Below are 21,895 nucleotides of genomic sequence, written 5' to 3'. Positions count from 1 at the left end.
TTTTAATATGAACCGACACCGTCATAGACCCTGTTATGTTCTTTATGAACGGAAATTCAATTCATAAACATTATATTTCGATGGAGAGTTAAAGGAAGTTGCCATTCCATATTTGGAATTATACAGAACTGAACCGTGGGAGAATATGATCCGCCAGCAGCCGGCTTTGGTATTGTTTTTTATTTCGTGATATTGTGGGCTCTCAAGTGCACAAGTGTGAATCAAACTTCTTGGGTAGGTGTTAATTAGACGCAACAAGATGTTTTTAGAACTTTTATATTTGTTGTTCTTATTGAATCGCGTTGTGTAAAATTTCAAAGAGAACCCTGTAGAAAATCATGTGAGAGAACGTATGGCTTGCTTCTTGAGACGCCTAACCCCATTCCAGACTAAGATAATTTAATTTCCGTATCCTGCTCTCTCATTTAAGCCATGAATGACATATCGCGTCTGCTAAAAGAACTTCAAACCTTGGTTTTAGGGAATGTACAGAACCTTGCTCCGATGACTTATAATTTCAAGGGGGGAGGAGGGGGGGGGTGCTCCGGTTCCCCAAATCAGGATGCGATGTAAACGTGCCATTTAACACGTACGTTTTCAGAAAAAGCCCCTAAATTCAAGAAGGTTTTTTAACCCTTGGCTTGTAAAAACTGTATTTGCTATGAAAATTAAAAACACTTTGTTGTGGCTTGATTAAGATTCGCATCTTTGCCGAAGTGAAGAGAATTCAGTTTTAGTGATATATTCTTTTTTTTCCTCTGTTTTTTCCTCTTTTTTTCTCTCCCCGTTTGAGACCAAAATACACATCCGTTTTCTGACCAAAACGGCCCAGAAGCTGGCCTTTCCTTTTGAGACGGAACATACCAACGTTCCCTAGATGGCGGAATACTTCCCCCAGAAAAATCTCAACACCAAGCATCCAACCCTCGCGATGAATAAAATTAAGTTATTCTATATTCTTTTGTTCAATAATTTTTCCTCTTTTATAAAATCCCTGAGCCTCTTGTATCTGTAGCACTCTTCTAGGCAGTCACTTCATCGCATGGAAGCTATGGAGAGCTTCTTAATTAATCCTATCATGTGTAAGCTTTATTTTGGAAGTGATGTAAAGACCCCCACGCACCGTTATTGAGCGTGATTCTTGGAGATCCAACACGTCCAAGGTTAACCAAAGGAACTGGAATTCTTAGATTGCATCCAGTTCAGACAAATTAGATAATTCCTGAGTAATAAAGTAGTTCAAACTCAAGTGGGACCTCATCTGGGTGCACAGAATACGCCAGAAATGGTCTGAAAGAATTTAATCAATTCAGCGTAACAAATCTGTTGCGTAATGTAGTTGCATTTCATCTCTCCAACGTCAGTCGAGCGTGACCTCATCAACATACTTGATGTCAACAGTTTTTCATGAAACCGCCATAGACTAATTCTATATATCTATATCTAATTTTTTTCTGAAACTTAATATCACGAAGGCAGCCAGCTGTTTCTTTTCTTTTTCCTGTTTGCGGTCAACGGCACTTTTCGTTTCCCTAATCGAAAAAACAACTCGAAGAAGAACGACTACAAAGGAAAAATCAAAAGGTGACTGCTTTGCGTAAGTAAAAGAGAAATAAAAAAGCCTCACGTTCCCTCTTAGAAGAAATAAACGCATTGCAAATGAAAAAAATTGACGTTTGTGTTATTTTTCTAAAAGAAAAACGCGAATTCAGTGAGAATTGCACCGTTGGGGAAAATATATTCATCACCATGCCGCCTACGCTGTAACATTATATCTTCTATATTAGGGTTTGACAACTTCCAGAGTGTAACGTTTCGGAACAGATGTGAAGTTTATCTCACTCCTAGGCGCACAACATGCCACACACACGGTGGACGAGTCACGCGGGCTGCCACCGGAAATACGTGGGTATGGACGCCCATATCAACGCAGTCTTATAAATAAGATTACCCCCTCATAGACACAACAGAAGAGCGCTAACTACCAAGCAAAGATCAACGTGGAAGCTTTGAAGATGAAAATTGTCATTGTATCTAGTTTAATAGCCTTTACACTTTTGTGTATGTCTCAATGTTTTGTTCAGGGAGCATTTATGCCGGAGCATCCACAGACATCCTTTTGCAGGGCGGATTTTGGTGAGCTATTGTTTTTATACAATATACGGTCACTTTAGAAAGCTCAATCGTATCTTGAGTAATTTCATGATTTATGCCACGAAGTAACATAGAAAGGAATATTTTTGCAGAACCAATGGCAATATTTCGCTTGTTGATTTAAAATTGTAACATCAACATCGATATTTCTGAGGAAGATTCTCGAAGATTGACTCAGTATCCGCACTACAGCGCACTCTTACAAGTATTAAAATCGATTATTGGTTCGGTATTAGCGCGAGGACTATTAATCCTAACCGGATTAACAAAGCAAACTATCTTATGGAGAAGGATGTCGAGACAGAGAAACCCTTTGTTACCGTTCTTTTATGAAAGAGCGTTTCGCGGATTTCAACTCATGAGCGCACGTAGTTTCCGCTATGCATATTCTTAGCTGTCTTTAACACTTCATCTGTCTGCTTCAGCATGTTATTGCATTATGTGTGGAGATATTCATGGCTAAGGATGGTTCTTCCTACAGTTTAAGCACTAAAGGTTTTCTCATGGGCGTGCGTTTGAACGATACTTTCGCTTTTCCTGTTGGTTGAGCTTCATTTTCCTGTTGGTCGTATAAAACTCCCACGGTTTTGCCTCTCAACCCTCTCAGCCTGCAATTTAAGTACCTTTGAAACACTTTCGATGTGATTCACGATTTCAAGATTGTAAATCAAAATTTTAGTCAATAATTATTATTGTGCTAAACTGATTAAGTCTACTACGCGCAACGGGTGTTTACGAAGAAATCCAAATCGTCTCGGGTCAAAGGTATTCTGATCACGTCTTCTCCGAAAAGATTCCATTCATAACACTTCTTTTAGAAACGAAAATCAATGCTATCTTTGTTGTTTACTTTTTACATGCATTCCATCACGCCTGTGAATTCCATTTTGTTGTCCTCGTGAAAACATGAAAATGGCAATTTTCCTGTTTCTGTAGTAATTACTTCCTTTTCAGTACAATGCCTTGAGATTAGTCATACTTTGACAAGACTATGAAAGAGGAGACGATTTCAATCCAATGGGGGAGGGGGAGGGGAAGGGAGAGGAAGTATGATCTAGAGAGGTACGGTAGGGATGGGAGAGGTTTTAAACATCAACCTCTTTGTGACTAGCCCTATGGTGGACGGACATTAATGTGGAAAGATAACAAAGCAGTCATTGTAACTAGAATATCCTTTGAAAACAGGAAAGGATTGCGTCAAACCTTGACATGAAAAAAAAAAAAAAAAAAGATTTCGGTGAATTCAGAAACCAAAACTAGAAACCTCATAAACTTCATTAGGTGACCCCGAGTAAGCTCGAGGTATGTGAAAGGTTGAACGCGGCTCTGACTGGGTAAAACGAAAGAAACCTCTTTCATCTTAAAAGCATCTTCGATCGCAAATTTTCATATCATGAAAAATGGCAACCAGAGAATCGAATAGTGCTTGTCAAAAAAAAATCGGAGAGGTCTTTGAAAAGTGCTCATTAGCTCTTAGTTAAGATCTGTTTTAAAATTATAATCAATGATTTATATAATGAGACAGGATCAAATTCATATTTGTTATTTTAATACAAAGAGGATTAAATAATCAATACTCAATAAGGTATCTGCCTGACAACAAGCTTTTTTCTAATGACTGACAAATTTCCTTATACGTTCCTCACAGGAGCGTCTTATGCGGATTTTTCTTATATGCAGCTTCTGGTTCGAGTGATACAACCGCTTATCAGCTCGCTAATTCATGATCTCTCTTGCGATCAGAAAACAATCCAAACCCTCTGTAAAACACTTTTAGTCAACTATGCATAATTTCTTTTTACAGTCGTTCGAGTGAAAGTGCTGGGAATGATCAAAAGGGACGACGAGGTACCCACAACGCAAGCTTCAGCGGGTGATAAGTTTACGCTTCCTCCCACGACTGAGACGCTTGTAGCGGACACAGACGCCCCAGAAACGAAGACTGCTTCCCCTCCGAGGGTTCAGAAAATTGGTGATTTACCGCCACAGAGCAATAACAGTGATGTTGGGTCGCTTCTAGGTTTCATCTTTGGCCGGCACAAGCGAAGTATCGGAATACGAGGTGCCCCACCTCCTGGAGGAGAAATGCGGTACCGTCCAATAGGCGGGAAAGGCCGCGACAAGGGAATGATGTACTATGATGTTCTAATAAAGAAAATCTTCAGGGGTGAAGACAGAGTGCGGAGAACCAAAAGAACTTTTGTTGATGCCGCCAATCCATCTCGATTGTTTGCAAGGATTTACTTCTCCAGTCATCACGGTCAGGACCTGGTACCGGGTGATGCTTACATGCTTTCTGGTAGAATCATGGGTAATGAATTGGTTCTCCCATCGCGAGGCTGCTGGATGCAAAAATGGCGTGACCTGTCCAGAGATCAAATTCACGGTCTGAGTAAGGTCTATGCGGAAAACTGCGAGTGTATGATCCAGTTTTGCATTCCTGGTCTTTGTGCATCTATGCCTGAGTCTCAGTTGCAGTGTAACTGGGAATTGCAAAATTTTAGGCAACCAAGAAGGGATTGTGGAGCAATGCACAACACATGCGTCAATAAACATGGTCAATGCCAGTGGAAAATAGGCAAAGGATATGATTCTTGTACAAAACCCTCGGAACCTCTCCCATAAGACAGAAGACGGAAGGATTTTCTCGGAGACTAAAGTACTTTCGGGATCTTTCCCCGCACAGTTTTACGTCGCTGTTTTTCGCGTAACAAGGACTTGTAGAGAGGAGACCGTGGACGCGACAAAGAAATGGATAATAAACAAAGAACACCAGTTAACTTTCTAGTCTTTGCTCTAGTGTACAAATATTTCTCAGACTGAATGGTCCTCGTTCGCTATAGAAGAACGACACACACGCACATAGTCGTAAGAAGAAACCTCAATAATTTCCATTCACTTACAACCACATAACCTTGAGAGTCAGTCGCTGTTCAGGAAATGAGCCAGCACTGTTTTTTTTTTCTTTTCGGAAAGGAACAAAACCCAGACCAAGAGAGCAGAAGAACCGAGCTTACTAGAAATACTAAAGATTTTGTTTAAATTCAGGTAGAAGATCAACTCTTTATGTAAAAAGGAACCTTTCTCACACCCTTGTGGGATATATCCCCGATTACCATTCGCCCGCGCGTGTTTGGTCTTAGGGCGTCAGTTCATGTAACTGGGTGATCTTCAGTTAAAAGAGAAGATTTCCCAGGCGATCGGTATACCCAAATTGTTAGATTAACCACCACGGAAGCTGTCATTAAAAACTAAATGGAAAAGGGGAGTACATTTTATTGTTGAGAGATGAACCTGCTTGATGATAAAGTCGCACCAGAGAACACGTAGAAAAGCATAAACAAAAAATAAAAATAAACGTTTTCTTTGAGTGTACTTATGGGTAAAGAAATAAATTTTAAAAGCCTCCTTTTGGCCAGAAAATTGACCAATATTTTTCGCTCCTGGAAGACATAATGCGCATAAACAAATATACGAGGATATTTTGGCGTCAAATGGAGATCATTATTTATTTGTTGTGCGAAATCTGAGCTAAACCTTTGTAAGGAATAAAGTTACTCTAAAATCAAGGTCATCTCCCAAGGTATTGCTTTCGTTTGTTCCCTCATATCACATTCTCGAAATGTGTGTTCACCCTAATAATCGTCTAACTGACTTTTTCAGGAAAAAGGTATTCATGTCAGACTGTCTCGCACAACTAACGTACCTTATCCAGTTTTAAGTTCGATTATATAAAAGACATGTGAAAAAAAAAATTGGAGAATTGGTCAAAAATAATTCATGTTCATTAGCCCCTGTCAGTCAAGAAGCCTGTTCATCACTTGCTTTCCCCCACTTAGTCTCTCCCCATTCTTCTCACCCACTAAAATTGCTAGCTACTCAACCCACTTGAGGAGTGCTAGTCTAATTTCTTCGCTCAGTCCTTTCAGTCAATCATAACAAGTTGGTTGTCTTTTGTACTTCAAAAAACTTAGAGATTTACGAAATCTTAGTGGAAGAATCTTAAAAGCTCTGCTCCTCCCTTATTATAGGGGCCGTCGACAGCTAGTTTAGAATTTCACACCTCCCAGCCCCACTCTATTCTTCCAAGAGAGGCTTTTTTGATTCTTTTTTATTAAGAAAGGTTAAAACTAAGAAACTGAATCCCACGTGTACGGCAGGCTGCCATCCCAGAAATGATTCCTTTAAGAAAAGAAACATACTTCAGAAATCATATAAATTTTCATATCTGCCAAAAAAAGGTGTTTGTTAAGTTCAAACTCTGACCGTGTTTTGATATTCCAAAGAGTGACCAAACCTTTTAAAACACGAGTTCAGATGAGCTTGAAATCCGAATACGGACGCCGCCATTTTCAAAAATGCTTTGCAACCTAGCCCCATACCTCTTACGTAAACAGACGTAAGCTTAGAAGGCTCCGCACTCTTTCTTGATTCGAACCAAAGGCTGAGCTAAATAAAAACAAGGAGACAGCTATGGGTAAACCGCACCACTTTGGCAAATAATTTGCTATCGTAAACATGGGAAATCTAAGTAAGATGAAGTTTTTCGCAGTTTCTAAGGAAAGTTCGAAGTTTCTAAGACCGAGACCTATACACATTGTTTTTCCAAACTCGACCTACGTTTTGCCAGGTTACATTCTCGTGCTTTTTTCACGCTTTTCACGGTGGCGAGATGACGTCGTCCGTAAGCTTTGCCGTGCTTGCAGTAGTTATTCGTTGTTGTGTTTATGGTGGAGTTGCCAGTAAACACCGAGGGAATTTGACGATAGCAGGTCTATGTTTACAGCGGACAGTAGACTGTGCAGCAAAGGTAGGAAAAAGGTTCGGTGTTTAACGTTCTTTCACTTGTCTTACGCATCGGAATAGTTAGGAATTTAACTTTTCCTTCTCACTTTAAGCTAGACATGCGTTCTTAATTTCAAACTCTCGTGCATACGCACTGTTCGACAACTGAGTGTGGGTTGATTTTTCAAGACGTCGTGCGCGTGTGGCCAGGCTACTAAGCTGCTTTTTCAAAATGGCGGCTCCTTTTACCAAATTTGAAGCATATTTAAGACAATTTTCGGAAGAGCAGTTACTCATTTGAATCCCAAAACAGCTAAAGAGTATATGTACCTTTATATGGTTTTTGATGGTGAACATAAAAAAGATGTATGGGGTCTGATGCATACATCTCCTTAAAGTTACCTTAAGTTACCAGACGGTTGGAATCAACGTATTTTGGCCTTCTGAAGATATTTTAAAGTGTCTCGAGTTTTGCACTAATGGGTTGGGAAAAGCAAAGACACCCCATGAGATGTTCACGCGAGTGCACATTTTGACCCAGAATTGGCAATTTCTGGATACTTCTTTGATGTCCGAAAATGGAAAGCCTAGATACGCGGTATTACTCTGCGAAAGTAATTCATTCAGGAATACTACTATATTCTAATCAAACGCAAATGTGAGACTCAATGGTGGAAAAACCTTGTCTCTCTATCAACTAGCAAGCAGAGCAACATGTCTACAGTCCTCCTTTGTTTGGTCTTGTAAAGCAAATGAGATATTTCACTTTGATTCCTGCTCCTCGCCCTGCCTTACCACACTTTCGGAATGATGAGATGGAACACTTGATTAAAACACCACTTGAGGTATTTTCTTGCTCCTCTTCCCTCTTTAGGATTTGTCAATTGCGATTTGGGCATGTTTTCTAGGAAACCAACGTTGCATGCGAAGGGCAGGGTGGGTGCTGCAAGTGTCCCACAAAGTGTTTATGGGACTGTAGATTCATCGCCTATGGGGATTGTAAGCAATGTTGGAGGTACACTATGCCGTTTTAAGGTGTGGCAACAAGTAAATCTTAACTCGAAGGCACTCTGAAAGCACTGAACAAATTCCATGAAAGTAAAATGAAGAGTAAAATGAGGGTGGTAAGAAAAATGTAGCTTAAACGATACGTTGTGTTCTTTGAAAGACGCTTTATTCTCACGGTGCCTCTCCCCCCCCCCCCCCCCTCCCAGGAGTATACGTGAGTAACGACAAATTGTCAGGGAAGCCTGAGGAACCTTGCGATGAACTAGCATCCCATCCAGGGGGAAGTAGTAATACTCTTAGTCGTTATAGCTAAATAAAAAATCGAGGTAAGCTCCGGTTGGGTGGGCCAATAGGCTCGAGTACAGACTGTATTCTTTTACCTTTGCATTAGCACCACTACACATTGTGAAAAAGTAAGACTACCTCTAGCTTTTCGAGGTCTATAAATGAAAGCACTTCCAAACCGATGATGACAAAATAATACTACCGACCCGTAAACAGCGAGAGGATTGCAGTTAGTCGAGAAAAGTGTAGAGTAAACGGAGTTTATGAGAGAAAACAATAATTTCAGCAAATAACGTTTTGACGCGTAAGGGTAACAGATTATTAACAGTTTATCATCTCTTTATTAGGGATATCACGCAATTTATAAAAATCGGGCCACCGCTAACTTTTCGAGGTTAAAAATGAGAAACGGAGAGTGGCTTTCTTGTGATAATCGATCAAAATGCTTCTGGCGTATTCCAGCGTATGGCCTGCGTTGTACTGGTCACCCTGTGTACGTATAGCTAGCGCGCGGCGGCTCCGCCAGTGGGACTAGTGATTTTCTGGTCATTTACTCTTAAAAACCAAACGAATGCTGTGTATCTGAGGGAAGTTTTCGCTCTTCAGGGTATAAAATCTCTATTTCATTCAAATACTATTTAACGATATTGGCTTGGTATGAATAATACCGAAAGTTTGGTGGTTTATTCACTCTTTTCTGGTTTCTCAAATCAAAGTAGTCTCGGTCCACGCTAAAATCGAGTTTTGTTTATATTACAAACGTTCTTGTGCACCAAGAAGCAGTATCCTCCGTGAAAAAACGCTTTATACTCGCTGAATAAATAGATTACACGCTGGAGAATATTAATGTTTTAATGGTGGGTAGTGTTAATTCGTTTCTGGGATGTAATAAATAAGGTGACCAATACTGCAGTTGATTGTGGCACAGATAAAGCTCATGATTTTTATTCCGTCGTAAAATCCAAAATTTTCTCCATCATTTGATCTAAAAGGATAATGTCTATAATCTTTCAGCGTGAAAGTAATTTTGCAGTATTTGTAGCTCTTTAACTCACCGTTCCATAACCAATAAAACCGACATAATGACTTGGTGATTGCGACAAATGCTGCTATAACTACTTCTTTTAAAGATATTTGTCACAGAGAAATGACTATGAGTCTAATATAAGGCGTATCACATCAGGTACTTGAAAAAAACTATATAAATACAACGAAGCGACGCAAATCATTTCCCATCTTTTCCCTTTTACTTAGCATCCGATGTTACTGGTGAAAAGAAAACAACTACACAATGAAATTAAGCAAAATCCGTCCCGAAGCGGGGCAAAGGCGAATTGAATACAATTCTTTATGACGCTTTGGGGAAACACTGACTATGAAAACGTTCATAATATGTGGCCAAGATACGTTTTGCCCAGCTATGATCATCAGTGGATCAAAAATGTTTCCCTCGTCCAAATATCTGGCAGCCACGGCGACCATGGACTGCTTACCTCTTTCCTCGCGCAGGTAAAGTCACACAATAGCCGATAAGACAGTTTGTGTGGTTAGTAAATTCGTCGCTACAACACAAATTGAATTATGTAAATACGCCATACAACGAATTTTTAAGTAACGGCTTAAACCAATCCTTCGAACGTTCAAATCGTTTTCAATAAGTCAGCCTCATAAGAGTGAACTGAGAGTGAGAACGCAACTCCGCTTCCTTTCTAGTCTCTTTTGTAAATAGTCGCCTGTTTAATGTAAGAATCAAAGTGACTTTTTATTAAGCGAACGGTGGTTTCAAGTTTAGCTTTTGTTTGAGGTACAACTCGGGGGAATCGGGTAGATTTTTCTTCGCCATGGCTTCAAGCAGTGAGGCTTCATCACAACATTATATTTAGAATTATATATAGATTTCACAGAGAGCACTCATTGTATCTTTCAAGAGAGTACCAAGGATGAGTGAGTTTCCAAGACACTTAAACCATACACGATTCACTTTGCGTTACATGTGAGAAAGAAATAAAGCTATGAAAATAACAAGCAAAATCGAACAATGAGAATCAGTTTCTTAAACTTCAATGGACCTCCATAATCTTTCAAACTAGAGACAAAAATAATTTGTTCCTTCAAAGCAATGCAAATTTCAAAGTAAAGTCTAGTCTTACACAGGCTTTCTTTTAAAAAACACAAGTTCTTTAATTGTCAAGAAATATTGTTCAGAGTTAAAAGAATAGAACAGCCAGACCATTAGTGTAAAAACCACATACAAGAATGTTTACACTGCGGTCGTTTCACTTTAAAGGCAAAGCTATCAAAGATCACCAAAAAGACTAAGCCAAAATTGGTTCTCTGCGAAAGACAGCTTCATCTTTGAGCAATCTTTCAAGTTTTCTTAGTAAATCCGGTTATATTGTTCATCCACCTAGCAGCGTCTTTTGAATAATTTGAGTGAGAGATACAACAGAAAATTCGCAATCAAAGTGGCTCTTGAAAATCGAAAACGATTTTTGAACTATTGCAACTGAGTTCATAAAAAATTCGCACAAAATTTTTTGATCAGCGCAAATTTTTCGTAAAAAATCTTCTTTTCATATCAGTGACTCTGAACTGAAATTGAGGTGCGTGTCTGTTTGATTTCATAGTATTACCGACAAGCTAAGTGCATTCCCAGATTCCGAACTTGACAGGAATACTTAACATGGTTAGTGACGCAGAAAAACGTTTACTTTTCAGATAGAAGTGGTAAATGTGGAAATGTGCGCCTCACATTTAGCAAGGGGTTTTTTCTTATTTTTGGAATGTATTGAATAAGGAGAAAGAGTTCCATAAAGGACAGATGTGAAGGATTCAGAATTCCATTTTTAATTCAATCTATTGCTCTTTTCTGATTACTACGGCAAAAAAATACCTAGAGTTTGAGTGGTGACGAAACCGAAAAAAAAATTATGATAAAATAACAAAATCTTAACTTCCCACACACTTTTACTTATCTCTTGATTATTTTATCCACGTTTTTAATATTGAGGAGCAAAGAAAAAAACACAATGTACATATCTTAAACAAAAAGGAGAAAACTTGATTCTGCTCCCATGTTACAAGGATGTTCGTAACCTATACGTGTGTATTAACAGTACAAGTCAAAGAGGGGCCATATAAAGTGTTTAAATGACAATGCCGTCCAGCAGGTGACAAATGCTTTATCAATCACGTTCTTACTCAGTATTTCTTGAGTGCTTTCGTCAAGCCAGTGGATTAAAAAGTCCATTTTAAGAATATATATTTCAGTTTATATCTTTACCATCGCAGTCGATGAATGCTGAGTTGAAGATAGATTTTCAGTCCACTGTGTTGTCTCTTTGAACTAAAAATACAAAGCCAATTACGCGTTCTTGTTAGTCTGAATTTTAATGTTTTTAGCCAAGCATTTTTTACGCAGAGAATAAAGGAATAAGAAACCACGAGACGTAAAGATACCAACTTGAATTACTTGAGTTGAAATTGTCTACATTTCTCGTTTAGTAATCCTTTCCGTAAGACAGGTTTTGTTTGTCGTTCTATTTAGAATTCTGACACCATTTTAATAAGATTAAATTCACACTTCGTGCTACAATACTGTTCTCTTTAACTAAGCGCATTTCAGTGCCAAAGCTACCAGCTATGAGTAGAATAGTACATTTTTTTTTCTTTAAGTTACCAAGGGTTGTTTGAGAAGGTTACGAATGGTTGCTTTGGCTATCGTGAGTCTGTTACAAGTGATAATGCACAATGAAATTCAGAGACTTTTATATAAAAAAAACCTTAGATGTTATTTGTAAGGCACATAAGCATTTTAATCTGTTTTTGTGGCTACAGAAGTAAGAATATAACCACGATACTTTTATTAATTTCAGCTCTCGATCAGCATTGACCCGAAGCATAAGCTATCGTTTAGTTAGAAGTTGACTTCATGTTAGAGATAGAGGACTAAAAACGCAATTAATAAAAAGAGAAAAATTGCTCTCAGGTAAACAAGTGGCATCCTCGAAGCCAGATGAAAAGGAAAAAGAAACACCAATTATATCAGAATACCTAAAGGGGAAAAACTGAATGCGTTTCGTAAGAAAACAGCAATCGCTTTACTCAAACAATGCTCCAAGAGACAAGCAAGAGAAAGATTGATTTCTTTTAATTAAATGATCGTCCGCAGCTGCCCAGTGGGGGAATATTGAAAGCGCTAGTGATAAATTAGAATATGAAAGGAGAAAGAAGATAAGAGGCAGTTAAACAGTCGGTGTGTTTCACGTCCCAGTTGCTATTGAATTGAACAGCAATAAAACGTTCATTAAAACTGTCATCTTTTTGAAACCTCTGTCGTTAACATTTTGGTTAAGTACGGTTTTATGGGGCTGCAATTTATCAATTTCAAAAGGGCAACCATAAATCATTTAATATTCTTAGAGAGCTTCCGTAGGTAATTTACGACCAAAGAGAAAAAGTGCAGTGATAAAAATCAAAGTTTGCACCGTATATTATTACTACAAAATGTTTATCTTTGCACATTGTTTGTTAAATTTAGAAATCTGCCGGTTTACCTTTCATTGTTAAAGGAAAATGGGATGACATGTTTTCCTCAGGGTCATAAAAAATTTGCTAAGCAAATTCAAGTCCTCACTGGCCTATATTGACTTGACCTGAAGTGTAAAGATAACTTTTTTTTATTAAATAGTAAAACGTTTACGAGCTGATACTGAATAACTGAAGACAAAAGAGATTGTTTGTGATTTTTTGTAGCAAATCTTCAACTGTAGACTAGGTACCACAGATTTAATTTTCCGGAAGAGCACCAAAACCAAAACAGATAATTTTTCAATCGATAAAAAATATGGTTTAACGAAGTTTGGTTCCTAAGAGATTTTTATAAACCTCTTTACTCATAACTAAACTTGAAACCATTCCTCAGTTCTGTCTCCCTCTGTTTATTTCGCCTCTAGCTGTTTTCATACCGCGGTTTGTTCCAAATGAACCATGCAGTTGGTCTGACTCGCACAGTTGGTAGAACATTCAACCGTGAGATCCAAAGGTCTGTGGTTCGAGTTATTTTAAACGTCTCTCTGTTTAACTGGTTTTCTAATACGCACGCTATACATCGTACTGTAATAACAAGTTAGAAAACTTAGGGTTGATTAAATCTCATATATTTTGACTCTTATTCATGACCGTGATTGCCAAAAACGTAGGAAATCGTATCCTATCAAAGACCTCTCCCTTCATGACTCTTTTATACAGAGTGTCCTTTTCGTGCGAGAAAAGCTAGGCTTAACTTTCAGTGAGATTTCGCACACCGACGAAGTGATAAAGTCAGTTGTCTTGCAATTTCCTAGTGAGACGCTTAACCTAAGATAACTATGAACTGAAATAAAACTGGCATACGTTGGAGGCTGAAAGTTGAAAAGCGAGTGATGGGCTCAAGGAAGCTTTTTATAAGAGGGTGAGGCAAAAAAAAAAAAAAAACTTCTCGGTAACCCAGATAACGGAGGCTCGGGTCAAAAGGGCCAGAGCCTGAGAAAGAAATGATGATGCGTCAGGGCGTTCACTTGGATCATATGTGACAAGTACAATGCATTCTACTTGGGCAAGTAAAGTAAAAAATTTCTTGTGTGAAATGAAGTGAGAGACCTCGTCGATTGTTAGATCTGTCCTCGGAAAAAAAACAAAAACAAACAAAAAAAAAACAATTAAAGAAATTATACAAATATTTCTCAACACGCTCAAATGAAAAATAGAAAATGCATACGAAAGCAGGAGTTCTCAGAAGCTTGTACACTTATCCTAATAATCGGCACAGTTGGAGTTTCGTTTATAGATGTCAAGATAGTCACCTTTGCGCATTGCACAATCCGTATAATACTCTCCTCCGTTTTGGAAATACTGCGTTCGACTTTTATGACACCGAAATATCATCCTTGGAGATACACATAACAACTACTTCTTACAGCATAACAAAACCAGCGCCACATGAAGGCGCACTAGTGTTTCATATACAAACTGTTAAATTCACTTGAAGTTCGTAGCAGATAATACATAGTACAATATAGTTGACCCAGAGTCAAACTGCGGTTTTCGAACGTTTTAATGTACAACATATGTGAAACTTCTCAGAGGGTCAAATGGATTGAAAAGCTTTCAATTAGTTTAGTTATGTCGTTGCTTTTATTGCTTTTAATAAACAACTTCGCCGGTGTCTTTGTAGGCTTTCGAATAACATTTAGGGGCGGCTAAATTACAGTACTAGTTTAGAAAGTGCAAAACCAGCATCGTTCGGTACAATATTGCAAAATCTTTTGAAAAAACATTCAAACGTACCGTTTTACTCGAGATTCAAAAACAGTGATAAATTTTAGACGATTGTCAAAAGGCTAACCCTGCAAATTAATGTGGAGAACACAGATTTAAGCTCAAACACTTGTAATTGTATTATTGTAGCTTCGTATACATAACATTGATTGTCGGGTTTGAAATTCATCTGTTTACGTGTGACCATAAAGAAGTTAATGGCCTCAAGTAGGACTTCAAATTAAAAAAGACGCCGCTAGATTGCAATTTAGTAAACTTTACACGAATCTTGGTGCAATTTAGAGGCGGTGAAGATTGGTTTCTTAAGCACATTTACTTTTACGACCTAAGCTATTCAGTTGATTACATGTTAGCTCTATATACTCTTCCCTTGCTGTAGTTTAAGATGAGCTCTAAATGGACCTCTTAGGAAATTTCTAGCATAAAGTCATTTGCCTATAGAAAGCATAGTACACCAAACGTAGCGTCCAAAAAGTTGTTCTCTTCACAGAATGTACCCTGAAATAGTTTGGCGGTCGGAACAGAATCTGTTTTCCTCAATACTCTGGATCACGAAATGAAAACTAGGAACAAAGTTAGCAGTTTAGAGCCATTACCGTCCTTTACCACGCAGGCAACATGTTTTCATAGACGCTACTTTAAACGCATCAGTAAGATTAAGATATTTTCAGTGTGAATGGAAGAACATGTAAAAAGGATTTTGTTGTCTCAGCCGGAATCTGTGAAGCATCAATTAAGTGAATACTGAGCAAATTTGCCTCAACGAAGATCCTACAATTCTCCCGCTTTTGGCTTCTTTGATTAAAGCAAAAGATTCGCTGTGAAATAGTTGATGCCTAGTATTTGCAAACTCAACCTGGAGTCGTAAAAGTTAGCTCATAATTTTTTTATCAATTTTGCAATTCATGTGAGAAGAAAGTAGAAAAATGGTTTTTTTTTGTGACTTAACGTTGGTAAAAAGGCGAAGGCATCTTTCCATGTTAAGGATGTCGTATTTTAGGCGGTTGACTTAAGTAATGCTACTGTTTTGCCAGTGTTGGTGGTTTTATTCAAAGGTAAAAGATCAAACACTTCAGTTTTCCAATCGATGACATATCCCACTAGTAAATTATAAAGCAACTTAGCAGAGCCTTTGTGTGGATTTTGTAACTCGTTACCTCGATCACTCCTGTCTGCCCTATAACAGCTTCTAATATTCAGCCTGTAGTAGCTTTTTGCAGCATCAACACCGCGTAACATGCAGTATTGGGTGGATGAAAAAGTTGTGATTTCATCCTTTTTAATTCAACGATATTTAAAATTCACATATAGCCACTAATGGCTTTCTAAAAGGTTACTCTAATACCAAAACTGAAAAAAAACTTTTCATACATTTTATCGTAATCATCTCGTACCACAGTCAAGAGTTGTCTTCAACAAAAGCGCCAAGGACTTGCATGACAAAGAAAAGTAAGCATTGCCTGCCAGTCTGGTCCAGCCAGACTTTAAGTCTATCGTTCAATAGGTAAATTTGGAAAAATTCTTAAAATTTCCCTTCAGAAAAATATTTTGATTTTATAAATGCTTTACAGCATTCTTTTTCTAAAGGGTTTTTAGTTTTAAATGTCGAGATATTTTTAAAAACTTCAATGCTTAGAGGTTAATTTGCTTAACAAATACGCGATATTTGCTAAGTGTATTGTTTGTTCAATTGGGGGGAGGAGATGAAGTTAAAAGGTTAGAGCGGCAACAGAGAACCTTATATTGAAACGTTGTTGCTTGCCTTTTTTTAACTTTTGAAATACCACAGCATTTCCGGCTGAGTTGTAAATGAAAACCGACCTAGCATTTGAGAGCAGCGCTGGTCTCTTTCCTTTCGACAAAGAGTTGAACTACTTTGTTTCGATGCAACGCAACTCGACTGCCGTCTTTCTTCGTTTTGGAGTCTAAGATAGTGCAGCTGCAAGTTCAAGCGTGTCGATATTCCCTTTATCAAATGGCCGACTGTGAAGAAGCCGGCTTTCTGGTGGCGCTATATTTATCAGATGAACTCCTCAGAATAATTTCAAACTCGCAGATTTGTGGCTTTGTTTAAAACACATCAACTTAACTTTGCTCTCAAGCGGATTGCAGCTCACTTTAGTCGCATAATCTCAAAACGATAACAAATTACCAAACACGAAAATTGCGGCAAGAGAGTCTTAATCAATAATACGCGGACTGTTTTCTACACCTGCTTGGTTTTAATTTTACCAAAGAACGACCGACAAATTACTTAATTTTAAGAAAAATTTTAATATCTGATCCATCTTTAATACGGACTGGTACATGTGTTGTGCTTAGTACGCAAGTAAACTGACACTCTGTGTTCTTAAAAGATAACCTTACACGAAGAATGTAAATATTACAAGAAAATTTAAAGAGATTTACAGTTTTATTATGCAAACTGTGTTATAAATTAAGGACATGACACATAAATCTGTAAACCTTTCAACTGTTTATTTACCGGATGGCTTTCTTGAGTAGAAAATGAATGACAGAATGGCAACACAGAGTTCCTTGATTTTAATGTTTGAGGCAGTTAGTAGAGTGCTATCGTCATTTCGTTAAAATCAATTAAAATTTCGCGTTGATGTAAAATCAGGATGGGTCATTTGGTGTTCCGGCAAAGAGCTAAATGGATGTATTCAGTGTTAAATCACGAACTGAATGGTCTTAGCTTTTCTTCTTACTGTCAAGGTTACATTTCCATCTTGTTTTCACTTCTTATTCAGCAAAGGATTTTCATTAGTCTAATATAGGCTTCATTGTTAGGCGCTTTTATTCTCATATGGAAAGGGAGGCCTTTGTTAACACCTCCGAACAAATCACAGCAAAATTACGTTGAACTCGACAAGTGGACGTTGATTAACGCATGGCGAAACTAGGTTTTACGAGTTCGCTTTTATCGCCGCCAATCCTTGCCTAAACATACAGCTGGTTGCGATTCTTATCTCGAGTAATTTATCGAATGCTAAATTCGCCAGCAGTTTTAGAACATAATTCGATCCCCTTCTAAAGAGTATTAGAGGTCTTAAACCGGTTATGTTCGTTGAAACGTTTGCAATCAGAGAAAAGTTTGTTTATGAAAATGGTTCCGAAAATCGTGTACGCGCTCTCAATCGACTTAACTTAGTGGAAGTTGTGCGCTTCGTTTGATAACAAGGCGTTCGGTGTTTCCGGAAAGCCCGCAAGCAAAGGATATAAAACGCTCCGAACTTTATCAATGTTTACTCGGGACAGATGTTAAGCGCAGGAAGTACTCGTTCGCGAACAAAACGCCCCGGTCGCTAAACAATTTAAAATCTCAGCAAGATTTTATTAACAAGAGATTGTTTACTCGGTATTGGTAAAACTATACCGAAATACAAAGTTTGCGTTGAAAACCTCAAGACCAAGGTCAATCAAAAGATGAGTTTCCGCAGTCCCCATTTCGCGCTCTTTTCATTAACTTACAGAGCAATCGATACGAACACTAGTCAACTGAGACCTGATAACACAGGTTGATGGTTTGCAATACATATAAAAGGCGACAAATAATAATAAAGAAATCTCAATTTTTTAATTTCTAGTTACTACGTTCTATGACCATTCAAAAGCGGTCGAAAAATCTTCCTTCGAATTTTTTGTATCAAATCCACAAAACATGCGACGAGCTCAATTTCTTTTCTCTTTTTATGATTCTGCGCCTGGCCTAGCTATATTCTATACTTCCTTCGATCTGGCACTCAAATTTCCTAAAACCGCCCATTCACACACAAGGTACAGTATTGAGCCTTTTACGTTAATTAAGGCCTTTTCAATACTTAATAATGCGTTTACAAGACGTTTCAGCCCAGGTGACATACGTCACGCTTGTCTGGCGTTCTACATTATTTATAATACAAAAAACAAATTTATAAATACCCTCGGCGCACTCGTCTCTGCGGCTTATCTTTCCGTACGCGCAACGATGACAACCGGAGCGATGCAGTCGCAAAATTATTCCTACTTTGGCAGTAACTTACCGGGAAAAGACACGGGCTCTCATGCTCAACAGTTAGATTTTCCTTACACTCCCTGCCGAATGCAGTCACCAAATTATTATAATCAATCGCCGCTACCGAGTTTTATGTCACCCATGCCTCAGGGAAGCCTCGGTCAAGTGAATGGATATACCGCGGAGCCATCCACGTACCCGAACGCACCGATTTCAGGGCAAAATGGGAGCACAATTCCGATTGATCATCAAGGTTACTACTCGCCTCAAGAAGCAGGTCAGAACTGCTCCTTCCACCAATACGCTTGGTTGAAAAGCACTTCTTCTGCGGAAAATTGGTGGCATAACTCGACTGCGGCAGGTTAGTACATCAAAACTTCCTCTTACGAGGTAGACACGCTCGTTCGTCCGCTCGCACAAGCCATACTAGTTCTCTTCGCTACAGTTCTAACGCTGCGTTGAGTTCTGACTCTGTGAAATGTTTATCACATAACAAACAACTTATGCGGTTTACAAGCATTAATTTGGCATTAGTTTGACTAATTGTTGAAAATTTGTCCTCGAACGACGCACTGTGACCGCACGGACCATATTTACAGGCTCCTAACGCCATGATATTTAACTGCTGACGATACTTGACGCGCCATAAAACTGTACTTAATAAGCGATCGCCATTAGTCAGCATTTAACTGTGATTTAACGTGAAGATTGTGTACAATTTTCGTGAAGGCTTGTATGGTAGTTTCCTAGTAAGTTTTTTTAATTCTTTACGGTTTGTTGTTTTCTTACAGGAAACGTTGCTTGGAACAGTAGAGGAGCTTCCGAGGGAAAACGCAAAAGGACAGCTTACACTCGAAAGCAGTTGCTGGAACTAGAGAAAGAATTCCATTTTAACCATTTTCTTACCAAGGAGAGGAGAGCTGAAATGGCTTCTCAATTAAACCTCACTGAAAGGCAAGTCAAAATTTGGTTTCAAAACCGGCGCATGAAATGGAAAAAATGCAACTCTCAAGCAATGAGTAAAAGCTCAAAACCTGGCACGGGTTCTCAAAATACAAGCGCGGCTACAGTTCAAGACCTTCACATTCCTAACCCAGTATCACAGCCCTTGAGTACAACATCCATAAACTCACAAACATCCTTGGACAACGCTACTGTTCCAAGCTGTTTGGCAGGCTATCGAGGCCACCAGAGTTGAGAACTTAGCCATGCGCGTTCAGCAATTCGTTTATAATTTACGACTGAAATCCTTCTCAGTCAACATTCGTCCGATCGCATTCTTATTTAACATTTTAAAGAAACATTTCTAACGTAAGGATAAAGAGAATTTTTTTCTTGGTCATAAAAGAGAGATTTTATTAAAGATGCAGTTATGATAAGTTGATTTTCAATAATGTATTTAGCAAGAAATGAATGAATATTCAGTGTATAAAGCTGACTAGTCTCTCATTAGCAAGTTAGTTCGGAAGTGAATCGTTGCTCTCTTTTGAAGGCGACGCTGGGTCACGAAACATAGACCACGTTCCACTGTACATACAAACAAAAATTATAAAACGAAAGGAGCTGTAAATATCATGTCCGCTAAACTGTATTTCCATAACGCACTCACAATTTGGAAATAACGTTTTCAAAACTTCGAAGAGACTTTTATTTATGCCAGAAATATTTCAGCGGGCAAGAACCCACGAGTTGAAGTAAACGCCGTTATTTACATCAGATAGGTTTCAAATTGCTTTAAAAGACCAATACTTGTATTTAATTTCTTAACGTTACACATTTCTGCTAAGTTTGTGTCGTTCGAAACAATCCCTCTATTTGTGTATTTTGTGTAAAGACTCAATAAAATTTTCTCTGTCAATATTTGTCGAGCAATTAGAGTTGAGACAACAAGAACCGAACTAATATTTACGTCAAGGAGATCCTGAACAAGCTCTCAACACTGGTGGTTCGAGTTCAATTTTCCGCTTTTTCCCCGAGGCAGAAAGAAAATTTACATTCCGTGGTTGACAAAACGACAATAAAATTACAGCTTAGTGATTGTTCCCCACCTCCCATCACCACGATAGCAGCTATTTCGCGAATTACCAATTCACTCAATGCGATTTATAGTTTAATTTTTTACCTCAGGGAATTTATAATTTGATATAGTTCGTTATGTTCAAAGTGTGTTCACCCGAGTTTCTGCTAATCAATGCCACTAGATTGAACTGGAATCGACATCAAACAAAAGTGCAAATTTGGACTACTTAGGTCCTTTTGAAAAGCTCGTAAAAGGGAGGCGTGAAACTGGGGCAAACGTGAAAGGTTCTAACAATAGGTGAGAAAATAACAGATAATAAAACAAAAGACTGAACAACGGGACAAACCAATGCTAAAAGCTTCGAAGTCCAAGCAGCGCGTTAACAATCGAACTCATTGAAATGTCTCGAGTATCGTGGGATTAGGACCTTGCTTGAACCTTTTGCGTCCTTCTTGCTCAGTGAAAAGCGCATTGGACAAAAAAATTGGCACGCTGAACCCGAAGCTCCAAATAAAATGTCTTATTATTTCTTAATTTTATCTTTTTATGTTTACTTTTTGCTATGCTTTCTAGTAAATAGTCGTTCCACGATGAGATTCCCGCCTTTTTTCAGCATTTAACACCTGATCAAAGGTCCAGGAGGAGTTTTTTCTTCCTCTATTAATACTAGCTTCGTTTAAATCGCGCAGCACTCGGACGTAGCACATTATTCGATAAAAGCATAAAAGACGCGAGAAATTCGCCACCGGAACTTATCACTTAGGGCCGCGTAAAACGAGGTAATGTTTGGCGTGTGAATAACAGTGCAAGCTGCTTCTGTATAAATCCCCGTGTTTCGATTTAAAGGCTTTAAATTTAACCATTAACAGGCCGCACCTCTTCCGTGCTTTGTACATACAGTTGGCTAGCAGTAGTATTTGAGGCGAGCACTGAGGCTTTTCAAATCTCTTTAATTGCCCTGTGCTTTTTATTTTAACAAAACTCACGGTGTAAAGAAGAACAAACTCACAAGGAAGCACTTGCGTTTTGTGTCGATTATATCTGCTGAAAAATCAAAAGAAGGCATACAGAAGAATTAAAATTATCCGAAAATGAGTTTGGATGAATAGAAAGAGTTCAATCAAAGTTCTCTCTTACATTACGCAAGTATTTAGCTGGGCTAAGAGAAAATCTCTCACTCAACAATTAGCCAAATATTTCACCAAGTTTCTACTGAATGAATTAGAAACCTAAATAGTTTCCAGATCGTTTTCTTCTTGTTTTTGGACCATAGATGAAGTTATAATAAAAACATATATTCCATTACTTGCACGTGTTTTAGGAGTTGA

General features: G+C 38.3%; 2 protein-coding genes and 1 long non-coding RNA gene across 3 annotated transcripts in view; all 3 read left to right on the top strand.

Moving 5' to 3' along the window:
- The first annotated feature begins 1,802 nt into the window (after positions 1 to 1,802).
- On the top strand, positions 1,803 to 5,577 carry LOC113674093 (uncharacterized). Its single transcript, XM_027190568.2, has 2 exons — positions 1,803 to 2,136; positions 3,959 to 5,577. The coding sequence occupies exons 1-2, from the start codon at positions 2,016 to 2,018 to the stop codon at positions 4,777 to 4,779; spliced, it is 942 nt and encodes a 313-aa protein (XP_027046369.2). The 5' UTR covers positions 1,803 to 2,015; the 3' UTR covers positions 4,780 to 5,577.
- Positions 5,578 to 9,442: 3,865 nt separating this feature from the next.
- LOC149050833 (uncharacterized) overlaps positions 9,443 to 21,895 on the top strand; it is a 27,349-nt gene continuing 14,896 nt past the window's right edge. The window contains exons 1-2 of the long non-coding RNA XR_016184438.1: positions 9,443 to 9,741; positions 13,188 to 13,276. This is a non-coding gene — a long non-coding RNA (uncharacterized LOC149050833). The remainder of the gene's footprint in view (positions 9,742 to 13,187; positions 13,277 to 21,895) is intronic.
- On the top strand, positions 17,873 to 20,405 carry LOC113674077 (uncharacterized). Its single transcript, XM_027190544.2, has 2 exons — positions 17,873 to 18,908; positions 19,339 to 20,405. The coding sequence occupies exons 1-2, from the start codon at positions 18,215 to 18,217 to the stop codon at positions 19,743 to 19,745; spliced, it is 1,101 nt and encodes a 366-aa protein (XP_027046345.2). The 5' UTR covers positions 17,873 to 18,214; the 3' UTR covers positions 19,746 to 20,405.

Source organism: Pocillopora damicornis, chromosome 2, assembly GCF_964200805.1.
Source record: "Pocillopora damicornis chromosome 2, jaPocDami1.2, whole genome shotgun sequence".
Classification (NCBI taxonomy): Eukaryota; Metazoa; Cnidaria; class Anthozoa; order Scleractinia; family Pocilloporidae; genus Pocillopora; species Pocillopora damicornis.
Note: the sequence above shows the minus strand (reverse complement) of the source record. Positions and strands in the feature narration are given on the sequence as shown.